Source organism: Mugil cephalus, chromosome 8 (genome assembly GCF_022458985.1).
Source record: "Mugil cephalus isolate CIBA_MC_2020 chromosome 8, CIBA_Mcephalus_1.1, whole genome shotgun sequence".
NCBI classification, from domain to species: Eukaryota; Metazoa; Chordata; class Actinopteri; order Mugiliformes; family Mugilidae; genus Mugil; species Mugil cephalus.
In genome coordinates, this window is record NC_061777.1 from 938998 (window position 1) to 963853 (window position 24856).

Consider the following 24856-nt stretch of genomic DNA (forward strand, 5'->3'; position numbering starts at 1 on the left):
ATAATATTGCCTAAGGGAAGCATGTATAATGTGAATAATATTGGTCCTCAGCATGTAACTCATTAGAAACAGTAATTATTAAGTAATTTTATTATTTTTATTATTACATATCCCTGTCGTGAACATGTTTTTATTAAGTTTGGTTTAGTTGCATTGAAAAAGAATTACGCAAAACGGAATTTATATTTCAGGTTGTTGGAGTTGATTCTTTTCTTCTTCATCAACTCGTCTGATAAAGAACTAAACTGCAACTGCAGACTCTGAAATATTATTAGCATGGAAGAGACTAATTCACGTCTCAAAGACAAAACTTTAGGGAAAATAGTTCTGAGTCACGGCAGAAAACTGGATGAAGATGTATTGAAGGTTTTGATCATATTTAAGGTCGGACCAGTAGATTTAAGCCACTGTAGTTACCATCACAAACCACAGGGTGGCGGTTATACGCTGTTATAGTTTGCTACCGCCGTACAATATCGAAGAAGAAGAAGAAGAAGACGATCAGGAAAAGCCTGGTAACCCCGCCTCCGGTGGACTCGGGCCATTAAATGAAGCGCACCAGTCGCTTGCTAACGCCGTGTGGAGCAGCCGGGTGGCGGCGTGTTTATCACACACCCGAACCGCCGAAGAATTAAAGGCCATCTTTGTGAATATTATTTGGTTTGAAATCGAGTCTGCGTCGTTGGATTCCGTCTCGACCCCGGAGAGGAGCCCAGCTATGGCTCATCTCACCCAAAACCCCGCAGATAAAGAGAGGTGAGTTCCGAGCTAACAGTGCTAGCAGCTAGCCCGGCGCTCAGGCTAACTCGATGGTGAAACTCCTGTGGACAACTTTAGTTTTTCCCCCATCAAATCTTTATACTTTAACTATTTATCATTGGTGTATGGTATAATCTGAACCATAGACTTCAGTCTTCAATTCCGCATACATTTCACATGAACTTTCTTTTAATTTCAACTAAAATCTGCCTTTTTGTTCACCAGTGTTAGCGTTTCGCTCAGACCAACTGAATTGAATTCATTCGTATATTAGTTTTAAGACAACTTTCATTTTTTTTCAAACAAAACGTTGTTATTTATTATTACAAATACATAAACGGAACCCCAACTATCGTTCTTCTATTCGGCATACGTTTCACGCGTTTTCTTTTAATTTCAACTAAAATCTGCAGTTTTTTTTCTAGTGCTAGCCCTACGCTCAGCCAATGGCGAAACTCCCATGTCGGATTTTGTATTTTTAAGGAAAACGTGTGTGTTCTTAATACGTAACCTGGTATTGTGTTGTAATTTAGTAATAATCTGGATCACTAAGGCCCGCCCTACAATTCGGCCTAATTTAATTTAATTTAATCTCCATAAATATTCTTGGTTTCCACAGTTTACAGTTTAACAGGTAAGCTAAGACACCATGTCCTAGCAGCTAACCGTGGGTTTACAATATTTATTTCAATAAAAACTTGCTCGTTACAGAAAAACCTAGAAATGACTGTTATTTATGAGGTACACGCAAAGAAATCATCTCTAAAAATAATAATGAGTTAGTTTTTACACTAAGTTTGTCCCGTAGTTGTCTCCGTAGCACGCTGCTCCTTTAGCATGACGTGTATGTGTCAGCTGATCGTCTACATGTATGTTGGTATTAGTGGTTAAAACCTAATGAAATAAAACTTCGTTACAACTATAAATTATTAACATGATTAATATTTAGCAGTTTCTTCCTAACTGATCCAGGTTTAGGCTTCCATTGAAATACTTACTACATTAAATCTTCTTTATCAAATGATTGTTTTGGAGTTTAAAGTCACTGTCCACGTTTATATGGACCAGTGACTGTGATCAGAGGTTCAGACTTAGACAGACTTTAATGATCCGCAAGGGAAATTACTTTGTCACCGTAGCTACGTTTCAAATAAAAGTAAATACAAAAAAGATAAAATGAGATTAAAATAAAACGTGTAATCAAAAAATTTACAGAATTAGAAATTAGGAAAACAAAATATACAAAAGTAGTTATATACAATAGTTGGCAAATCAGTGTCTGAGGTTGTGTGGTTGGTTGCATAGCAACAGCGGCATGGATCGTGTCATCGCATGGTGTTTCTAGTCAGCGGTGTCTCCTTGTTGTCCACCACGGGAAGGACGTAAAGGTCAACGCAGTGTGTCGGCCCGTAGAGTCTGAAGCCGGGCACAGAGTCCTGTGGTCGTATGAACCAAAGCTCCTCTCCAGACTCACTCCCTCTGGGTCCCATCAAACGCACACAGTCCCTCCAAAGATCTCACGTTCCCCTGAAATAAAAACAGCACAAAACAACCAAAAACCATTTGACTGGTTCAAGGCACAGAAAAAACGACAACAAGTCAGACACAAAACAAAACAACCATCAACACGCTCAGAATAACCTAAACAGGTTATTCTGAGCGGAGCTACTGGCGACTTGCAGCTTCTCTTTCAGGTGCATTTTTCATGGAGACCAAACCGTGTGATGAGATACATGAGTTTAGATGAAAACGTGAGGAGGAGGATTTTTTTTTTTTTTTATGAAGAAAATGAACAATGGAGACCGGGCGGGAAGAAGTATTTATGTCTTTATGTTTCTGTCCCTCACCCTGATGAAGATTAGTAAATGTTACCACGGTTACCACCAGACTCCGGCCTCATTCTGGTCATTTAGAGGAGGAACTAGCGTCCATGTCAACACCGTCTCTTCTGTGTGTCTCAGGTTCGTCTGTCTCTATCCGGTCTACATCAACAGTAAGAAGACTCTGGCTGAAGGACGCAGGATTCCCACAGAGAAGGTAAAAAAAAAACCTCCGTTCTGTCTTTATTTAATCGATTAAATGTGTTGACAGCTGGGTCTGATGTTGTGTCTCTGCAGGCGGTGGAGAATCCGTCCTGCGCTGAGATCAAAGACGTCCTGACGGCTGCAGGGATGAACGTCCTAGTGGAGGTAAACCTACGCTAGCCTAAAGGAGACAGTTAGCTGCTACATTAGCCTAAAGGAGACAGTTAGCTGCTACAGTAGCCTAAAGGAGACAGTTAGCTGCTACATTAGCCTTAAGGAGACAGTTAGCTGCTACATTAACCTAAAGGAGACGGTTAGCTGCTACATTAGCCTAAAGGAGACAGTTAGCTGCTACATTAGCCTTAAGGAGACGGTTAGCTGCTACATTAGCCTAAAGGAGACAGTTAGCTGCTACATTAGCCTAAAGGAGACAGTTAGCTGCTACACTAGCCTAAAGGAGACAGTTAGCTGCTACGTAGCCTAAAGGAGACAGTTAGCTGCTACAGTAGCCTTAAGGAGACAGTTAGCTGCTACATTAGCCTTAAGGAGACAGTTAGCTGCTACATTAGCCTAAAGGAGACAGTTAGCTGCTACACTAGCCTTAAGGAGACAGTTAGCTGCTACACTAGCCTAAAGGAGACAGTTAGCTGCTACATTAGCCTAAAGGAGACAGTTAGCTGCTACATTAGCCTTAAGGAGACAGTTAGCTGCTACATTAGCCTAAAGGAGACAGTTAGCTGCTACATTAGCCTTAAGGAGACAGTTAGCTGCTACGTAGCCTAAAGGAGACAGTTAGCTGCTACATTAGCCTAAAGGAGACAGTTAGCTGCTACGTAGCCTAAAGGAGACAGTTAGCTGCTACGTAGCCTAAAGGAGACAGTTAGCTGCTACGTAGCCTAAAGGAGACAGTTAGCTGCTACATTAGCCTAAAGGAGACAGTTAGCTGCTACATTAGCCTAAAGGAGACAGTTAGCTGCTACACTAGCCTAAAGGAGACAGTTAGCTGCTACATTAGCCTAAAAGAGACAGTTAGCTGCTACATTAGCCTTAAGGAGACAGTTAGCTGCTACGTAGCCTAAAGGAGACAGTTAGCTGCTACATTAGCCTAAAGGACACAGTTAGCTGCTACGTAGACTAAAGGAGACAGTTAGCTGCTACACTAGCCTAAAGGAGACAGTTAGCTGCTACACTAGCCTAAAGGAGACAGTTAGCTGCTACGTAGGCTAAAGGAGACAGTTAGCTGCTACATTAGCCTAAAGGAGACAGTTAGCTGCTACGTAGCCTAAAGGAGACAGTTAGCTGCTACATTAGCCTAAAGGAGACAGTTAGCTGCTACGTAGCCTAAAGGAGACAGTTAGCTGCTACGTAGGCTAAAGGAGACAGTTAGCTGCTACATTAGCCTAAAGGAGACAGTTAGCTGCTACATTAGCCTAAAGGAGACAGTTAGCTGCTACATTAGCCTTAAGGAGACAGTTAGCTGCTACATTAGCCTTAAGGAGACAGTTAGCTGCTACGTAGCCTAAAGGAGACAGTTAGCTGCTACATTAGCCTAAAGGAGACAGTTAGCTGCTACATTAGCCTAAAGGAGACAGTTAGCTGCTACACTAGCCTAAAGGAGACAGTTAGCTGCTACATTAGCCTAAAGGAGACAGTTAGCTGCTACATTAGCCTAAAGGAGACAGTTAGCTGCTACACTAGCCTAAAGGAGACAGTTAGCTGCTACATTAGCCTAAAGGAGACAGTTAGCTGCTACATTAGCCTAAAGGACACAGTTAGCTGCTACGTAGGCTAAAGTCGACAGAAAGCGGAGTTAGCTGCTATGTTAGCCTTAAGGAGACGGAGTGAGCTGAAGGAGGAAAAATGGTAAAGATGATGATGATGATGATGATGTTGTACCATGTGTGTTTTCCAGAACAAGTTTCATCCCAGAGAGTGGAACAGAGACGTCCAGTTCAAAGGTCGGGTCCGGGTCCAGCTGAAACAGGCCGACGGGAGCCTCTGTCTGGACAAGTTCTCGTCCCGTAAGAACAAAAAAAAACAAAACACTAAAACATGTTTTCATCACATTTTCACAAACATTGGCAGAGAGGAGGCGTTTGAATCTGATTCACATCGTTTCCATCTGAAACCTTTCTAACATGAATCTAATAATGAATGAAGAAAAACGAGGAGTTTCTCATTTAAACTGCTACATTTATCTGCCTTTAAATTAACACATTTAAGAAACGTGATGAACTTGAACTCTCTTTCCAAAGCCTGGACTGCAGTTAAGTGCATGTGTTCATTACAGAGTTGACAGAAATGTTTCCACATGTCCACCTCTGCTTTCCCTTCAAAGCTAAAAATCCAAACTGTGTCCAGACTCCAGATGTGACGGTGGAGCTTTAAAAAATATATAAAAAATTGATTCTTCAAAACCTCAGTCAGGGAGAAGCCATAAAAAGCTTCACAAGGCTTCATCTACCCATCTCTAAAACGATGGATGGAGTTTTGATTTCACAAACTGACCAACGACATCACCTTTCCATGACGTTCTCAGGTAAAGACGTGATGTTCTACGTGGCAGAGATGATCCCCAAACTAAAGACTCGGACGCAGAAAGGAGGAGGAGGCGAAACCAGCTCCCAGCAGGGGGAGGGAGGGAAGAAGAGCAAGAAGAAGAAGAAATAGAAGAAATACACTTCATTTCTTTTCAAGCTTTAGTTTTAAATTTACAGAACATTGGACAGAATCAAACCCTGAACCCGTGTGAGGTTTTTGTCTTTAAAGGGTTTGTTGATCATTTCATTCAGCTGCAGGCGTCACCTGATGGAAGATGTTTCTGTTTTATTCATCATCCTCATCCACGTTTTGTTGACTTAATTTTTGCCTCCGTGAAGACGAATAAATGGTTTGTTTTCTCACATTTTTGTTGTCTATAATTGGAGAGGATTATCCTCTGTCATCCTTGTAGAAGAGTTCGTTAAAGTTTTCCTATGTTTTTTTTTTTTCGAAAATGGAACTTCATCAGTTTTCCGTTAATAAAAAAAAAAAAAGTACTGAATCGACCAGTCAGATGTCTTTGATGTTGTATCGTTCCCGGCCAGTCCATTGAAACATCGATGCTAAAAACCTTCTGATTGGTTCCCAGAATTGGTACCAACCCCCAGAGTTCAGGATGAACCAGGAACATTATAACACTCTTTTATTCTGTAGCAGCTCCTTTAGTTTGAGTGCAATGCCTCACACGGGGCGCCATTTAGTTGAACATCATAGGGGCAAACCTGGCAACCATTAATATGATTACTAATGAATTATAATTAAATTATTAATATCCTAATAATTAGAGGGCACCACCCTGCTAACAGAGACCCATAACCAAATGCCAAGTTCAGTCTCAAAGTATATTCTTAGCTAGTGATCTGGAAATCAGATCAATAATTAAATTATAACCATAATCAAAAATATTGGCATGGTGTGTGTTATTAGATCAGGTTACAGCAACTGGAAGTAAAAGAAATTTTAGCATAACAGTTCACTTAAATATGCTAACCAATGGCACAAATACAAAGATGATCAGGAATCCTTCGTCCGACTGGTTTCTGGAGTTCTGCTCCAGGTCAAAGTACCATCTGACCAAGGTCAGTCTGAACACCTGGATGTGTTCATGATTCAAGGTCTCCCAGTAAGCCTTACTAAGATACCTGACTCCTGGAGGCCTTAGTCAAGAATCAAACTAGTTTCAACTCCACATTAACAAGGTTTGCATGCTTGGTATTCATAAATGTGCTCTTTTTTTTTTGAACGTACCTGAACAGCAAAGTCTGTGGTGAAGTTAGCAACCGGCTTCAATGTTTGAGACAGAAAGAAGGGGACACCTATGCTCCTATAAATACAGACTGAGTCCAACAATGATTAATCCAGTGTATTCTTGTGATTTGCTTCTACCGTTGTATCGTCAGACATTTTATTGACACGAAAACACTCAGAGATTCAGAGATATTCACTAGATGCAGTTTATTTGAAGGAATTCAATCCACAAACAAAAACTGTTCCAGGTTTTGACTTCAATGCTAACTATACAGTGCTCAAAATACAGCGCTTCAATATTTCTTTCTTGATGGTATCCCAGCTTTTATACGCAAGGCGTGTGGATATTTTTTATCATGGGACAACGAACTTCAGGCATCCATCATAATATCAAGTTTACGGAAATCTCCACTATTCTCAGATAAGGTAATTGCTCTCATCAAAGAGCATCCTGATTAACAAGATATATGTTTCAATGTGACAAAGCATGCAAAGAAAATAATCAAACCAATGAAAGCATAGTATATCCCAACAGACTGGACAGGGACAGGCAATAACTAGAAGAACAGAGTCTATGTTGTTCCCTCAGTCCTGAGCTATGTCTTGTTATGATACTTGAGTACATGATGTAGATTGTTGATTAATACATGGTAATACTAGCAAAGCAACATTAGAAAACAATATTATCCATGTGATGACCTGAATACTTTCACTATATGAGCAAAGTAAAACAAAACACTACTGGAAACATTTCTTTGAAAGGATTACAGCGATATTAGTCATTACTCTGACGTTTCAGCCGTCATGGAAACAGACTCTGCATTAACGTTTGTTTGAGACTCGTCCTGTGTCTTTTTTAGTCGGATGCGTCTGATGACATTCTGACACATTAGTAAAACAAAAATAGAGTGGAAGAGGACAACACTGATGCAGATTCCCCAGCTTATGATCAGTGACCTAAATTCTTCCTTCGGTCTACGTTGACACTCCTGGAGCAGCCTGTCCACCGACGCCTCTACGTCTCTGAACACCAGCACCAGATGACCACATTCACCATCATCACTGATCCAGCCTTTCAGTCCAACTTTTACTCTACTCTGATCATGTCCAGTGAAAGTCAGAAGAACCCTGTCGTCTAAGACCTGGCAGTCAAACATCGGTGTTGAATTTGAGCTCAAGTATAAGACATCTGTATCGTTGTCCTTTGCACAGTTGTCAATTGTGACTGAGCCGTGGTTGAAAGCCAACATGTAAATGTCACTTCCATCCCCTCCAACCAGGTAATCTCCACCAGTGGACACCAGGGTGTCGTTTCCATCTGAACCTTTGAGAAGAGAACTCTCGTGTCCAGAAACCAAAACGTCTGAATAGATGGTGCCAATCACAGTTTCCACGTCCTTCAACACGTCCCCCTCAGCATCAGCGTAGCGGCATTGTCCGGTCAGAAGGTTAACATAAACCCCTGTCCCCTTCTGGTGATCACCACGATACAGGACAGTGTCTCTGCCGGGACCTCCGTCCACTAGATCAGCCCCTGGTCCAGGAATGAAGACGTCCCGTCCAGAGTTGCCCATCAGAGTGTCATTTCCCTCCTCGCCATACAGAGTGTCATCTCCCGTCCCACCAACGAGGATGTCAGCTCCTTTTCCTCCAATCAGTGTGTCGTCTCCATCACCTCCATCCAAGGCGTCATCCTTCCACCCACCAATCAGAGCGTTGTCTTGATCGTTGCCCCATATGTCGTTGGACTGGGAGGGACAGCCTTGCACCGTATGGACCTTGGACAGATTTTTCTGAGAGCTGAAGTCCAAACGGCAGTCCACCTGAAACTGTCTCAGAGTCACTTTGAAAGCTTCAATCTGAAAGAAAGGAGCATCTTCAGAAGAATTTACAGCTCTCAGTTTAAAACGCACCCCGTCAGAGCTCTCAAACTCTAGGTGCTGATGTTGGACGTCTTTTTTGTAGTCAAGCAGGTCGAGTCTTAATTCTTCCTCCTTTGTCAGGATAGTTACTCTCAGATCTTCTGATCCGAACGAGTCCAGTTTAACTTGACTTCCATGAAGGAAATCCATGTCAACCAGCACAGTATCAATGTTCTGATCTACCGCAAAGTTGTCAATAGTTAACTTCTTTCCGTATCCATGTTTGATTATATAAGTGTCTTTTCCTTCGCCTCCAGACATCACTGCACCCCCGGTGTATGGATCCAGCAAATTGTTGTTGTTGTTCCCAACCATGATGTCCAAACCTGAGGATCCATACATGTCTTTCACCGAATCGGGATCATTCCACTTCATCACTTTCCCTTTGACGCCACAGAACGGTATTTCTCTTGAGTGTCTGGTCCTGTACCAGTAACACCGTGACCTTTCTAGTTCTCTGAGTGACCGTTTCTGGATGTGTTCTTCTAGTAGTTGAGGTTCCTGGTTTCTATAATCAATAGTCAATGGTTTCATTAAAGATCGACCACAGCTGCTGGTGTTTGATGCCAGTCCAGCTGTTATTCCATCACTGGTCTTGATCTGCAGGTGCTGATAATCCTTTGATATAAACCAGTTCTGTAAAATAACTCCTCTGCTACCGTTGACCAAAATAATGATGCTCGACCGTTCACAAATACAGCGTATATACTGATATTGTTCTCTCAGGAAGAGAACGTCCATGGCTCGATCTGGGGATTGGTTGTTGATGGTTTTTTCCCCTTGCCCTGGAGTGATAATGAACCAGTCCTCTCCTCCTCTGCCCTCAATGAAATCATCTCCTCTTCCTGGGACGATGACGTTTCGCTCTTTGTTTCCTTTGATGACATCATCCAACTGCGACCCGCGGACCTCCGTCACGCTGTCTAACGCCTCGTCCTCCTGGAGGTCCACCACCAGACGAGCCTGGGAGCTGCTGTAGTCAATCATGTGACTTTGTATGCATTTATTGAGCCTTGATGTGCAGTCAGACCTCTTATCGGAGATTGTGAAGGTGATCAGATCCTTTGTGACAACAAGTAAATGTCTATGTGCTGATGATCTGAACCATTGCACTAAAATCACATGGATATTGTCTCTGGACGCTTTCAGATGAACATCATCATTCATGACCTCAACTGTGAATGCATGAAGATTAGCTTCTATCATGACCATGTCTATTTTGTTGTCTGTGGAGTAATTATTAATCCGCACTGCAGACTGCTTTCTGCCTTTAACCATGTATATGTCCTCTCCTTCACCACCTCTTAAATCATCCCGCCCTCCTCCCCCATCTATCAGATTGTTCTCTCCATTTCCAATGAGTACGTCGTCGTACTGAGATCCAAAGATGTTTGTGACTGTACGCAGAAGTGGCTTTGATGTGTCCACAGTTTCACCATGAGGCTTCATCATCTTGTTAATTCCTCTGGCCACCAGCTGAACAGAAGACACCACCGTGGAGGAAACCTCAAACAAGACCCCGTCTCCTGACATCAGGTTCATATGACGGTACAGTTCACCCTCAAACCAGTTCTGTATTATCACAGTATGAGTGTCCTCGTATCTTAACACAACATCAGCTCCAGATTTATCCACAGAAATGTGACTGTAGTCGACACTGAAACTAAGAGTGTCCAATGCTTTGCAGGGATCATAGTTGTTAATGATGGTTTTTCCTCCGTGCTCAGGAATGATGTAAGTGTCTCTTCCACCAGAGCCTTCAACATAACTTTTCTGTGGCCCGAGAAAAAATAAGTCATCACCCGGTTCCCCATAAAGGGTGTAGTAGTAATCCAACATGACTTCCTTCACATGTTTATCCTCTGCTTTCTGAGCTGCAAAAAATCGATTCGACTCTTTGTTTCCCTTGTATATCCCATATCTTGAATTTAAAATATTTCTATAACCTGACACCACGTTAACAGAGCCAACGGGTATGAACAGAAGGACTTTCTTCTGCAGTGTCTTGTACTCTAGTCCATGTGACTCTCCCAGACCGAGAATGATGTCTTTGCTTCCTTGAGCATCAATATCCCAGCACATGGAGTGGAGTTCTTCATCACTAGAAACAAAAGAGTCCATGCAGAACTTAGACAGACCCTGGTCAGCAAGGCAGAAGTGAATACCTCCTCCGTTCCAAGAGGAGGAACCACCTCCAAAATCAATAGTAGTCGTTCCATTTTGAACCTTTGTAACATTGTAATATTTGCTATAGTCTGAGATCTCTTCAACGAACCTTCGTCCCTCCTCAATTTCATCATAATGCCAGTTGTAAAAAAAACTTGCCACATGAATTGCAAAGTGTAGGATCCCTTTACCGAAGTCTTTAAACACAGCCCACACTTTGTCTAAAACTCTAGCATCCTCTGGGAGTCTGCTCAGTTCATGCTGGATGTCTGTATAAATATCATCAATGACCATACGTACAGCTGAGAGAGCCAGATTTATACGTGCAATGGCAGGTGCCAGTCTAGGCATCTCAAGTTCAACAATATCTAAAGTCAGCATTATGCCGTCTAAGGTAGCATCGATATATCCCAGTGTGTCACCTCTCTTCAAATCTTGCTCTAAATTGTAAATCCCAAATCCGATTCCCACTATTGGTATAGCTGTCATGCCCTTCATTGCAGGACTTCTCATGATTCCTGCAACAGCTTTGCTGATCCTTGTCTCTGAGGACAAAGCTTGTCGAGCAATAACAGGCGATATCATAGAAGCCACTCCATGAGCTGACTGCAAAGTCCCCATCACACCATGTTCGATGTCTCCATGTTCAAAGGCATCAACAGCTCCCTTCATTCCCAGCATGAGACCCACCACCCCCACTGCTGTTCCAACACGTTCTACATACTTGTTGACTTGGTGGGGAGACGCTGAACTGTGCATCTCCATGTCATGAAGTGCTGTCTCAATGTTCCTCAACATCTTGTCATTGTAGTGTTGACTCTCTGGAGACAGTGGAGCCCTAAACTCAACGGACCTGACTTCAGCTTCCTTGGACACAAGTCGACATACAAACTCTCCGTTTTCTATCCTGGCGGTTCCCTCCTGAATGTGAAGTCCTGCCACATTTTCACCGTATTTTGCTTTGAGTTGAACCTGGACCTCGTTAGTGACTGATGCAGATGCTCTGGAGTAGTAGGATTCGTGTTTGAAGGAATTCTCTAGTTCTGAGGCTGAAATCAAGTCTCGGGTTTTTACGTTGCCGTCCTTGTATCCTCCCAGTTCTCCAGATGACGTTACAGTATTGTGATAATCCTTAGCTTTTACTATGAACTCATTCTTTGATGTGTCGTCAAGAACTTTGTATTCATTTGCTATGTTAGCTAGCTGATCAAATACTTTATCCTTAGCAACAGTTTTCTCCCACGTTGTGAATATATCAGATTCACGCTTTAAGAGACTTTGAAGGTCTTCCATTAATTCTTCCTCAGTATTACGAGAGTTTTTTAATTTACTTGAACCTTCTGGTGTTGCTGAGCCACTGAATCCCCGTTTGTTTGGATCAATCCAGCTTCCACCTCTTGCCATTGGATGCCCATCAAATAAAAAATATTGTCCTTTTTTACGGATATCACTATCTTTGCTTCCAATCATATCCACAGCCATAAGAATCAGAGGAAACGTGCGGTGATTTCTTGCAGATTCAGCTATAACTGATGCAGTGAAATATGTCGTGTACCAGGATTCAGTGGAAAGTGACGAGGTAGATGGACGCTCTCCAAGAAAAGTTTTTCTCACATACTGAGCATAGCTTTCTTTTGCATTACGGTTCTTCAGCATGTTTTCTTGTATATCTGGATAGCTGTGTTTCCCGATCTGATCAGTGATACATTTCTTCACTTCTTCAATGTTACCCTTGTTTGTTCTTTTTCCAACTGGATACACATACAGACTTTTAGGATCAACAACATAAATCCAGTCATTTACCATCAGATAGGTGAACTTATTTTCTTTAGCATTAGCATAGTGTCGAATGATATTTCGAATATCTTTTCCTGATTTAATCTCATAACAATCATTGAGGGTTTTTTTTACTGTGTGCTCATCTTGTATCCATTTTATTTTGTCACCATCTTTCTGTCCTATCACAAAATCCTTTGGGTCGTTGACCTCGACTTTCTCTGGAAGTTGATTGTTGGGGGTAAACAGTCCGTGAGTCAGAGCTTGGACTTCATTACTGGAATGTTTTATTCTTTTAATGTTTCTTTTACCAACAAACTCAAAAACATCTTCATCAATATAATTCTTTGGTTCGACTTTGGGTTTGTTTTTTGGGTGTCTGTTTTTGTTGTTGTTGTTATTAGTCAGAAAGTTTCTTTCATTGGTAAAAACTGCTTCTCCTTTACTGCCCGGTTCATTTCTAATAACAACGTTTCCGTTCTTGTCAAAGATGGCCACTACTTTCTTGCTGTCATCTTTATGTCGCCATTGTTTCCCATCTGGGGAGATGTCTAAGGTGATTTTCTCTCCGGTGTGTCTGACCTGGATCACAGAGCTCCTCAGGTGCAGCTCCGTCTCGATGCCGGCCGTCTCATGGATCTCCCTCGTCAAGCTTTGGACAAACTGTTTCTCTGATCCGACCTCACAACCCACTATGCTCGTTGTTTTGATTTTGTTGCCGACCCTGGAGGTACGTCCAATGATTCTGGAGAGGTCTTCGTGGTTGTACCCTGATACTTTCATCTCTCCTTTGTCATTTGCCCCATGGCCGACCAGGACCAGTCTACTGTCCTCTGATAGAGGCACAGGGTCGCCGTGAATCAGTTTAGGTCTTTGGTTTTCATCAAGAACATAGACAGAACTTACTGCTGGATGCTTCTCATAAAGATAAGCTGCTGCCTTTCTGACCACTGGATCATCTTCCAACATGAGGATCTGCTGGTGGTCATACTGTGTGGTGTGGTCAACAGGTCTTTGTGAAATTTGGTATCTAGACACAGAGTCAGGTTGATCCATCACCTGGTAAATCTGGAGATTCTCCTGGCTGGTTTCTAAGACTGACTGGAGCCCACGGGTCATAAAAACCCGGATGAAGCTATGTTGGAAATCTGTGGTTGTGTTTCCATCCAGGGAGAAAACCGGTGCTGCTTCGAGCGAAGGCCTCAGTATCATCGCTGCAAGCGATGAGCCAGAAAGACCAGACACAGTTTGTCTGTCTTCTGAAACACGTCCAAATATTTTCACCAGAGTGGAGCTGTCTGCTGCTGCCACACAGGATTCATTGTAGAGACAGTCTTTGCTGACTATCACTGAGTAATGTGGATCCATGCTGTATTCCTGCTGCACTCGGTCCTTCGTTGACTTTTCTTCGTCGGCCATGACCAGAAGTTTCTGACTGTAGCGGTGAGAGATCTCTGAAGCGCCCAGCAGCCAGTCGTGTGTCTTTTGTTGATCGATATCTGCTAAGAAGTTGTCAAGATACTGAAATAAAAAAAAACACATCAAATCATGTTATGACCTCCTGAAGGTAGAAGATAATTTATATTTTACAGTTTATATTATAGACAGTTAAGAGAATATTTAAGTCACATACAGTCGTTCCAAAAAGTTTCTTTGAACAAAAAATTATGAGAAAATGTTTGAACTGCGTTTTAATTTCCAACAAACCTGCTCCATATGAACGACACATGTTGGGAAACTGTCGCACTCTTTTAGAGTTTCCTGCCAGATCGTTGGGTTTTGGTCCGTGACCAACCTAACATAATGGAAACACAGTAAATTCACTCATTCAAAGAGAGGATGGATTCATGTAACCAGAGGGAATATTTAGAAATGGATTTACATCATTTACAGTTTTATCCTGACCTGAAACCACCTGATAACAGTGATATGATTCTGAACTCATCCATCAACTCCTGGACTAGACCTGGACCCAGAGTTTCTAGAAACACCACAGAGCTCACATGTTCTCCAAAGGTTCTAGTGAAACAGAACCAGGTCCACTCTCCATTTGGACATTTATCTGTAGTAGCACCATTACACCACTAGATTGAGACGAGGGGCGTTGTTAGCCCTGCAGCTTTACATGCAAAGAAACATTTATACACATTTTATTTATATAATATTGATATTTATTTATATTTAAGCTACTTCATGTAAATCAGTTCATCAAAAGAAGGAACATTGAACTGTGTTAGTGTTCATCCTTCATGGGCTTACAAGGCATTTAAAACATAAATACACAACACACACACAAAAAGAGAAGAGAGAGACAAAAAGAGATGATGCTACTTATTTCTTCCATATGCAAACACACATACATACACACACATGTAATATAACTCAACTGTAACTATATACAGATTATTTCTGCATTTTTAAAATACAGAAACAATATGGACAATCAACGAAAAGAGACTGTGATTTTACATGTCAAACGTAAAATAACTATGAAAATACGTATGTCCTTTTACAAAAAACATTAGAAATACAAATATGTTCACATAAGAAAAAAATATGTTCACAAATGTATCGTAATTTTACTAATATGTATATGTTATTTAATGGAATCGACTGTAAAATTCAACAAAACTTAAAAAAAACATTTAAAATTACTGAGAAATTAAAAGTAAAAAAACTATTTAACACTGTAGGCTATTGTGTGTATATATATACAATCCAATGTAAATCACAACTACTTGAATTATTTCACAGCATGTCTGAACAAAACACGTGTAATCAGGAGACATTTTACTGCTGCAACGTCTCCCTGCACAAACTCAAAAGACAAAACATGAACGCGACATGTCATCGGAGCGCGTGCTTTGAAAAGCGCGGGTCCTGTTTGGATTGGTCGACAGAAAAGGTTGGAGAAGAAGAAGAAGAAGAAGAAGAAGAAGAAGACATGCCATTGGCTGTTGGGACACTGAACATCCGTCTTTGACGTTACGCTTAACAAGGTCAACAACCACCACGCAGCGGTTCCTGTTTGGTCACAGAAACTTGGAGCAAACAGCAGCTAATGTCGAGGCTGGAGGAAGGACGAAGGCAGAAGGCAAGTATCAAACTGAAGCTTAGTAGTATTAGCTTTATTTACCACCATGCCTCTGACTTTACCCAGTCTACAAAACCAATCCGCTAGCATTTCATCAATTGAAGTGTTAGCTAACTATGATGACAAAAGTATGGCCGGCGGCAGCGTCTGCCAGTGTTAGTCATAGATATATATCTATGAGTGTTAGTAGTCAGCCAGACCAACCACCTTTTATTTTATTTACGCTAACGTTAGCTTAGCACTTAACAGTCAGTCATTACGTTAACTTTTGTGAACTGACTGACACAGACGGAGAGAAGGAGGAACAACATTTGTTTAGAGCTGCAACAATGAACAATAATCGATTATTAACCCTCTTCTACATTTTCACTAGTTTTTTGGCCATAACCTTTACTGCGTGTCTTGAAATGGCATGATTTCTGGCTAGGATAGGAAGCTGGATTTTATGGAACGTGTCAAAATGTCAAAGTCTTCTTTCCACGCAGACTGCTCCTACTCCTACTCCTCCACTTGCAGGTGTCGCTAGTGAGACATTTTAAGTGGATTTTCTTCCAAAGAAAAGAGAACAAATGTTTTATAAATGATACTGAGATTTGGTAATGGTTTATTTCAAACAGTTACTCTTTCTTAAAACTAATATTTTCATCTTCCTCTTGCCTCTCACAAATATGGGAGGAGCAACCTACTCTGCCTTTTTCAAGGTTTTTCAAATTTTAATTTTGGTGCAACACTAGTCAGTCGCAACATGAAATTCAAAACAATACTGAAAAATATGTAAAGGATAAGCTAACGATCATCTTCTAGTTTATTGAGGGGAGATCTGCTAACACAGTTTAGGTCGACTTTTTCACAACCAATAGCATTTATTTTGATTTTGGCAAATTTCATTGTTCATCATTGTTTTTTCTTTCTCTCTGCAGATAAGTGGTGAGAGTTGATTTCATGGCATAAACTTGTGTTTAAGAACTCCACTCCTTTCCATGCTGAACTGTACAGTGAAGCAGTGCGCTCCACAGTAGGAGAAACCTTAGTCAAAGAACCCAATTTTGAGCAGCTACCGAGGTGCAGTGGAAAGGCACTCAGTACAAAAAGAGTGTTTCTGAGTTTAAACCAAGGTGAGGCACTTGAATTCAGACAGATTCAGCTCATGCTTGTGATGCAGGACCAGCATGTAAACTTTATTGTTACACCTCATGATGTGTCCTATGTACCAGCATTTGCATTGTATGAAGTGAAACAAGCATGAAATGTTGGAAGCCTGAGCAGAAACTAGATTATTACCATTTGCATGTGTACAAGCTTTGTGGGACAAGAGTAATTTCACTTAAGCATAGCACTGTTGACTCAGTCATCTGGAGTTTGAAAGATTAAAATCTGACAGTAACAGTATTTTTCATCCCTTCTAGTCCTCCTAGTCACGGATGCAGAGAGTCCGCTTCTGTCTTTCATCAAATCAGTGCCTAAACTGAAAGACCCTGAGCCTTTGCTGGAGCATCTGCAATGTTTAGGAGTTGAGGACCTGAGCTACCTGCAGGAGAGTGACCTCCTTTCTGTCCTCAGACCAGTTGAAGCCAGGAAACGCTGCTCAAAAAGACAAGTATGTGTTTCAGTTTATACAGAATAAACTTTCAGATTAAAAAAATGTGCATAGTCAAAATCTACTTAATCAATACAGTCCAATACAGCAGTTCTACTATGAATTATACTTCAAAGAATCTTCTCTAATTTTTTGTTGATGTTTTGAAAAAGGTGATGACTATATGAAAAATAACATAATCTACCTGTAACTTAGTGTAATATAGTACAATCAGCAGCAGTGAATTGACAGTGTGCTTATAAATCAGTATCATCAGTTGGGTCTATCTTCTCTAGATTCTGGTTCGGTAGCAAATGACACACAACTAATGATGGGATGGGATTATGGGATGAACACAGGATACTTTATCACAATGTACAGAAAAAAATGACTTTTGTATCCAGCAGTAGCAATAGTTCCCCCAACAACAACATGTTGTTCATTTAGTTCCCAGTTATAGTCAGTCTGGTGTGTATTTTCTTTGTAGTGTCTTATGTTGAGATCTTGCAAGCTTGTCTGTCCCAAAGCAACGGTGTCATCTATAGTGGGACTCGTGTGACTGCTGTGGTGTTGGAAAAGGCTGTATATTCTTGCACCTTTATACTGGTCCTGCCTCTTAAACTGTTATTAGCTGTTATTATTTAATAACCGCTAATGTTTTCTGTCTTCTCTTCAGGTGGTTACAGCTCAGAAACTGCAACTTCACTACGATCAACAAGTAGTTCAAGTATGGACACCACACCTCGTCAACTGTATAGAGCAGGTGTCGGCAACCCGCGGCTCCGGAGCTGCATGCAGCTCTTTTGTTCCTCTGTTGCAGCTCTTTCGTTCCACTGTTGCGGAGCAAGGATGCTGATTAAAGCCGTTCACTTTTACACGCTAACTAACTGCCTCAGAATAGCAGCAACTAGTCACTCATCAGTGAACGAGCGAGAGTTACACAACAACTGAATGACACTGAATGCCACACCACACTCATGGTTGTAACATCAACCAAAAAACACTGAACTCCCACAGTGCATTGCAGCTCATTTACTAGTTGCTGTCAAGTATTTAATTCAAATGTATTTTTATTTTAGTGCATTAGTTTTTTAAATATAATTCTAAATTTTAATTAATGGTGATCTTTTAACATTAAAATAAAATGTATTTAATAATTTGTTGCACAAAATATACGCCACAACTGCCGACGTGCGACACCTGCCGGCAGGTCCAGCCCACTGTTTATTGAACTTTTCGACCCCAGGTAAGCCAACCACGGATAAACCCCCCGTTATGTATGCATAATGCAATTTCGTTTGCTCTGTAGCAGTTATTTCATTTCATAAATGCAACACACTATGGTCCTAGCATGGAGGTGAAAACGACATATGCAGTGTTATCTTTTCATTTTAGATGTCAAAGGGCTTTTGTGGCTCCCAGTGTTTTCTTTCCAAATGGCTCTTTGAGTGTTGAGGGTTGCCGACCCCTGGTAGAGAGTATGGATTCACTTCCAGTGACGTTTCACCAAGTTTCTAATCAGTGTTGTGGATGTATGGTGACTTGTATGTAAATCGGTAACTCAACTGTTTTTTTCTTCCTTTTATTTATTTATTTTTTTTACTTGTTTCTTTCATTACCAGTTCAGTTGAATTTTGTTTTGGTTTTGTTTTTTGTTTCAGAACCAGTCATTTTAATTGAATAGATTTTTAAATATTGCTGTAATAATGTCTACCTCTTACAGTTGAATAAAAATACAGAGAATGGGAAACTGTAGCTGTTCTTGTTCAGCTTGGTCTCATTTTTTCTCATGTTCTCATGATTTGAAAAGATCAAATTATTGTTGTATACTGTTATATTACATCTAATCTAATATAGCCTACAGCCTTTTTAAATAAAATAATGCCATTAAAACAACTAATAAGAGCACATTTCTGTAACTTTAAGCATTATTATTCATATTACAATGTTAATTTGCCGTCTTTATGGGTAATTTCATTATTTTAAAATGTAAAATGTTTGTAATTAAACATTAAAAACAAAGTAGAACAATAAAATCCATTTGATGTTTTCTAAAATTAACAGTAAATTCTTGCAATCGAACCAAATATCTAGTTTTGCAACAGTTTTTTGACGTGTTTTGAAAGATTAATCACATTATTTTGTTGGCATATACTGTTGTATTACATCAAATATAAATTATTATACAATCTCTTCCCATAAAAATAACGTCATTTAAACCAATTAATAACAGCACATTTCTGTAAATTTAAGCATCATTTTTAGGTGATTTAATTGTTTTAAAGTGTTTTAAAACTGTATTTTAATAATGGAAAATAACTTTATTTTTACGAGAAAGTAATTTTCCTTTATCTTACGGTAATTTATGGCGCCCCTACTGCCAGAAATTTACCATTTTTTTTAACGATTTTTTTTACAGTGTACTGTGTGTTTTAGATATGTGCTTTTGGGTGATTGATTGAAATGCATAAAACTAAATACAAAATAACAAAAGTGAAATGCTTTTGTGGTGAGGATGTATGTCTGTTGTATGTAGGTCAATATATGTATATGTGTGAATGCCTATGTGCCAATGTAAGTTAATCTAATGTTATACTACTCTTACCTTTACCTCTCACCCTTTCTCAATCAATGACGTACGCAAAGCTGTCCGGAACCAGCGAGCCTGACCAAGCCAGAGAGACTCTCAGGTCAGGAGCTATGAAGCTCCCTTTGGCTGATAAATACTTTATGAAGTTCTGTTGAGTAAAATAAATTATATTTACATCTTTTATGTATATTTCCATAATTTTTTTTGGGTCTGTTGATGCCTCTGCTGAATTTGACCCCGTGAAGTGAGTGAGACGAGGCTTGTTGAATTGTTGTTTTATGACGACACTCATCAAGGAGAAAAAAACGTCCTGTTTCATTGTGTGTCTGTGTGAAGCTGATGGTTTGTGTAGCAGTGGCATCAAAACGATCATAAAGAGGTGTGACAGGAATACGTTCTTACCTTCCAGTGTCTCTCTGGACTCTGGCCCCACGTCTGGACGGGTTCCTGACATAGAACAGACGTCTTATTAGAACCTCATTTATTATCAACAAAGTCTCAGGTTCTGTTTGACTGACTTCTTCTTTCTGTCTAGTTTCAGGACTAGATGTTTTGAGACTTTTTTATGCAGAAATATAGAAAACTCTGAGGGGAGGTGTTCTCTGTATATTCATGATAACTGTTCTTTCACTTCATGGTGTTTGATGTAACTTTAAAAGGATCAATCTGAGGTGACGGGGTCATAACTGAACAAAACTAATAATAATCTGATCCTGTTGATTCATAAATGAAATGAAATGAAACGTCTGGTGTTTAAAGGACCAGTACTGGAGGTTTATGATAGAAATTATAATTAAATATGGATAATAATCATCCTGATAACTGTACTATTGATCAATGATCATATTTACGAAATGAAGTCACCTGTTCTGTGATTGGTCCTGAAGCCGTTCATGAACCATGTGACCAGAGAGTCCTCTGAGGCGATGCAGAGCAGCGATGTCAGCGCCGACCTCCTCCCACTCATCCTCCCTCACCTCTGGGGGAGTCAGACACAGATCAGTGACGGTAAATCTCATTCATTTTGCTTCACATAGGTATTTTACAGGCCTTCATCGGCCTCCATCTCTCCTGCACATCGTTAGTAAACCATGTTTTAAATGTCTTCTATCTTTGATGAAACAAACCAGTTGTCCAGTTTAAACTGTTTGTGGGTCTAAACCATGACCTGGATCACTGAGAACCTTCACACTGTATTTTATACGTCTTTGCATTTAGAAAATGAATTTTGATATATTATCTGAATTGAACAGTTTTATGTTTTTGTTGAACACGTTTACATTTTATTATCTGTGTAATAAAAGCAGTTTAATCTTCTGCATAAAACGTGTTTTATTGTACAATAAATACAAACTCTACAAATTCATGGTTCTGTTTATTTTTAGGGACAATTAACACATTTCCAGCACATTAGTGTGTCTAAGGAGAACACATGTTGTGTTAAATGTAACACAACTGCTGTTTGAAAATACAACACGACACTTTTGTTAAATGATAAAATTTGCTGTAGAGACATTAGTGTGTCAGTGAACTGAGTTTGTGTTAACATGAACACGTGTCAGAGTTCAGCCAGTAGAGGGAGCACTACATGTGTGAAGCTACAGACTCTGAGGAGAGTCTGGACTTCTTACCAAACGGCTCAGTGAGGCCGAGGAGGAGGAGGAGGAAGAGGAGGAGGAGGAAGAGCTTCAGAGTCCTGGTGCTCATGGTGCTGAAAGATTCAATAAGACAACAACAGGTGAAGTGATGCTCTGAGTCTGTTCTGGTTCATCACGTTCAGACAGGACGTGATGATGATGATGGTGATGATGATGAAGATGATGATGATGATGATGATGATGATGATGATGGTGATGATGATGATGATGAAGATGAAGATGAAGATGAAGATGATGATGATGATGAAAGGAAGGTTCATCTTCTGCCTTAAAAACCAGAGTAAACGAGAGGAAAACCTCTGTTTCAAGTCTAAAAGCTGCGACTCACTTAAAACCACTTATTAGGTCCCTGTTCTCATTTTAAATGTCTCAGTGTTTCTACTCAGTCACCTCATGGTGACCACCAGTTCTCAGGTTCATCTAAACTTCTAATAAATTCAGCTCACACCTTGTTTGTTCAACTTTTTTAACATTCATTTTAAACTAACTGAAGCAGTTAAACATATATTTAGCTGTGACTGTTTTTAGGGAAGTAGCGTAACACACAGATCCAACAGTCTGGACACCCGTGCCTGCCTCATACCAGCCGTAGAGTATGGACTTCAGGGGAAAAGGCCCTTAGAAAGCTATTGTCAGATTCAAACGACACATATTAAACCACGCACACTCCTGAATTCATTCCTTCATTCATTGTCCATCCTCTTATCCAAGGTTGGGTCCAGGGGACAACAACCTAAATGAGGAACTCCAGATGTCCCTCAGTGTGGTAGACAGATTTGATTATTTTATTGTATTGTTATACTGGTGTTTCTTCTTCGTCTTCTTTTTCCTCTTTGACTGTAATGCAAAGCTTTCCTGAGAGCCGCAGAAGGACCCTTGTTTTAAACTCGCACGTGTCTCCAGAATATTTACTCTAGAAAGACATTATATGACATTTATATGCACTGTGAAGTTGAAAACCCTGCCCAGTCCTTGATGCGTCCCAACGTTGCTGCCATTCCTCAACAACATGTCTTTTGATTAAAATCTTTGCCTCTGCCCTGCAAAAAGAAGTCTCCATAACTGCTTCATGAGTCGGGGCCTGTTTTTCTGATTTATCTACAGTTTGATTCCCCTGTGAGCCGCTGTGAGCTGGTACCCACATAAACCTGAACCTAGATGTAACAGACTGTAAAGCACAACATGAATCAGAACACATAACAGCTCTCTCCATTTTGAACCCGCTATCCATTGCACCACCGTATTAACTGACTGATAAAGTATTCATTCACTCTTGGACAGTAAAAGCAAAACCAGTTTTCCTGTCTCCTGTCGGCGGTGACCCCGAGGCCTCCTTCCTCGTAGACATGTACTCTTCCCAATATAGAAAAAAGGAAACAACCCCAGTGGTGTTACTGATAATGAAACTGTAGCACTATATGTTTCCTGACTGAACTTCATCTCTTTAGCTACCCTCTCTGTCCTGACCCTCCACACAATGTGCCGTGAGCATTAAAATCCCCCCACACCTCCACCCTGTTACCCTCTAATCTGTGTTCACCCCCAACTCTAATTTCCCACATGAATTATGATAATTAACGATTACAAAGTTCACCCTCACTTCTCAAGTCTCTACAGTTACAATGTAATAGTTTTCCATTAAGCATGTTTTGTACTTGTTGTGTGCACTGAAGTAGTCAGACAGTCAGCAGTGTTTCACACACACACAGATCCAACAGTCTGGAGGGTTTATCTTCATGATGGTTCTCTGCAGGAACTGGAAGGAGTTCTTCATAGAACCAGGGTTCCACATTAGAGCAGTAAATAGTCTGAACATTACAAACCCAGTGGGTGGTGAAGACTTGAACGAGCAGAATAAAAAGTTGTAGCACTCGATGTTTAGATTCAGTTTTAAATTCAAATACTTGTTTTTGAGTTGTCTTGCTTCATCTTGTCAAAGCTGAATCACGTTTGTTTTGCAGCCGTCCACGCCTGTGACCTAGTTACAATCATCATTTAACTCAAGGAGTACAGTACATGTCTTTAGGAGGAACCCAGAGAACCCAGAACCTTCTGGCTGTGAAGCATCAGCTCTAACCACCACAGCTCTGAGTTCACCTGTGTCTAGAAAACAGACTCAAGTTTAATTAAACTCAGCTTAGCTTCAAACTAGTTTCCTGTGGTCAAAAAGTAGTAGAACATGTAGAATAAAGACAGAGTCTGTAGAAGGAAACATGTGTGAGGTTTGTTTGCTGGTCTTTGACTCACCCACAGACTGAAGCCTCGTCTGCTCAGGTTGGAGCTCAGTGATGAAGTGATGACACCGAACAATCTGAAAATGAAAGTATGAAGTGAAGCAAACAAAGAACAGTTTCCTTCTGTTCAGGGCTCGGCTCATTTCCTTCCTCTGTGTGTTTATTACGGTGCACTCACACTTGGACCAGTTGTCCTGTGCTTTACTGAAGTCACTTTACCCCCAAACCAAAGGATTCTCTGACACATACATCATGACGGTGATGGAGATGGTGCAGCTTCGTACTAAAGTTATTCATACGTGGTCACAGCAGCAACATCTTCAAACTAGTGAGCTCTCTTTCTCTGACCAACACTGACACAACACTGTTGTTGTGACGGAGGGATGGTTGTTTGCTTTGTATGTCATGATTACATAGCAACCTTCACATGCTTAACAGCACTTGTGCGCATACGTGTGGAATGATTCTGTGCTGAATTCCTCCTCTTCCACCCGTGCCTGGTTCACACCAGCCGTAGAGTATGGACTTCAGGGGAAAAGGCCCTTAGAAAGCTATTGTCAGATTCAAACGACACATATTAAACCACGCACACTCCTGAATTCATTCCTTCATTCATTGTCCATCCTCTCGTCCAAGGTTGGGTCCAGGGGACAACAACCTAAATGAGGAACTCCAGATGTCCCTCAGTGTGGTAGACAGATTTTATTATTTTATTGTATTGTTATACTGGTGTTTCTTCTTCTTCTTCTTTTTCCTCTTTGACTGTAATGCAAAGCTTTCCTGAGAGCCGCAGAAGGACCCTTGTTTTAAACTTGCACGTGTCTCCAGAATATTTACTCTAGAAAGACATTATATGACATTTATATGCACTGTGAAGTTGAAAACTGCTGGAATTATTGTACATAAGTTCTCCCATATTTACTGTGAGTGTTTATGTATCTATTAACCTCCAAATAGGCCAATGTGCAACAGTATATGTCTGTAGAGTTGCTTTGCAGGAAGGAGAAGTAGGGGGACGTGATTTCTGCTGAGTCGTCCCAGAGCCATCAGTGACATGCAGGAAGTGCGTCTCCGCCACAGAAATAAGACTGAAGACGGATCATACAGTCCTGAGGACAAGGTCAAAGCGATTAAACATGTACCAAGAAGAAGATAGTGCTTGTATCGTTTGAGAAGTTGCAGCTATGTGCTTCCCTCCCCATTAGCGCTGCAACTTCTGTTGTAACCAGGAACCTCCCTAAGGAAATAAAGAGAGGGTACGGCGAGGT

General features: G+C 40.7%; 2 protein-coding genes across 2 annotated transcripts; one reads left to right on the top strand and one right to left on the bottom strand.

The window, feature by feature from the left end:
- The first annotated feature begins 484 nt into the window (after nucleotides 1–484).
- Nucleotides 485–5688, top strand: srp19 (signal recognition particle 19). Its single transcript, XM_047593005.1, has 5 exons — nucleotides 485–756; nucleotides 2721–2796; nucleotides 2877–2948; nucleotides 4696–4804; nucleotides 5323–5688. Exons 1-5 carry the CDS (start codon nucleotides 719–721, stop codon nucleotides 5451–5453), a joined length of 426 nt encoding a protein of 141 aa, XP_047448961.1. The 5' UTR covers nucleotides 485–718; the 3' UTR covers nucleotides 5454–5688.
- Nucleotides 5689–6762: 1074 nt separating this feature from the next.
- Nucleotides 6763–23655, bottom strand: LOC125012759. The gene is made up of 6 exons (XM_047592885.1): nucleotides 23602–23655; nucleotides 21328–21407; nucleotides 20561–20675; nucleotides 20099–20143; nucleotides 14144–14231; nucleotides 6763–13957 (listed from the first exon to the last, which is right to left on the bottom strand). The coding sequence occupies exons 2-6, from the start codon at nucleotides 21401–21403 to the stop codon at nucleotides 7355–7357; spliced, it is 6927 nt and encodes a 2308-aa protein (XP_047448841.1). The 5' UTR covers nucleotides 21404–21407; nucleotides 23602–23655; the 3' UTR covers nucleotides 6763–7354.
- Nucleotides 23656–24856: the final 1201 nt, after the last annotated feature.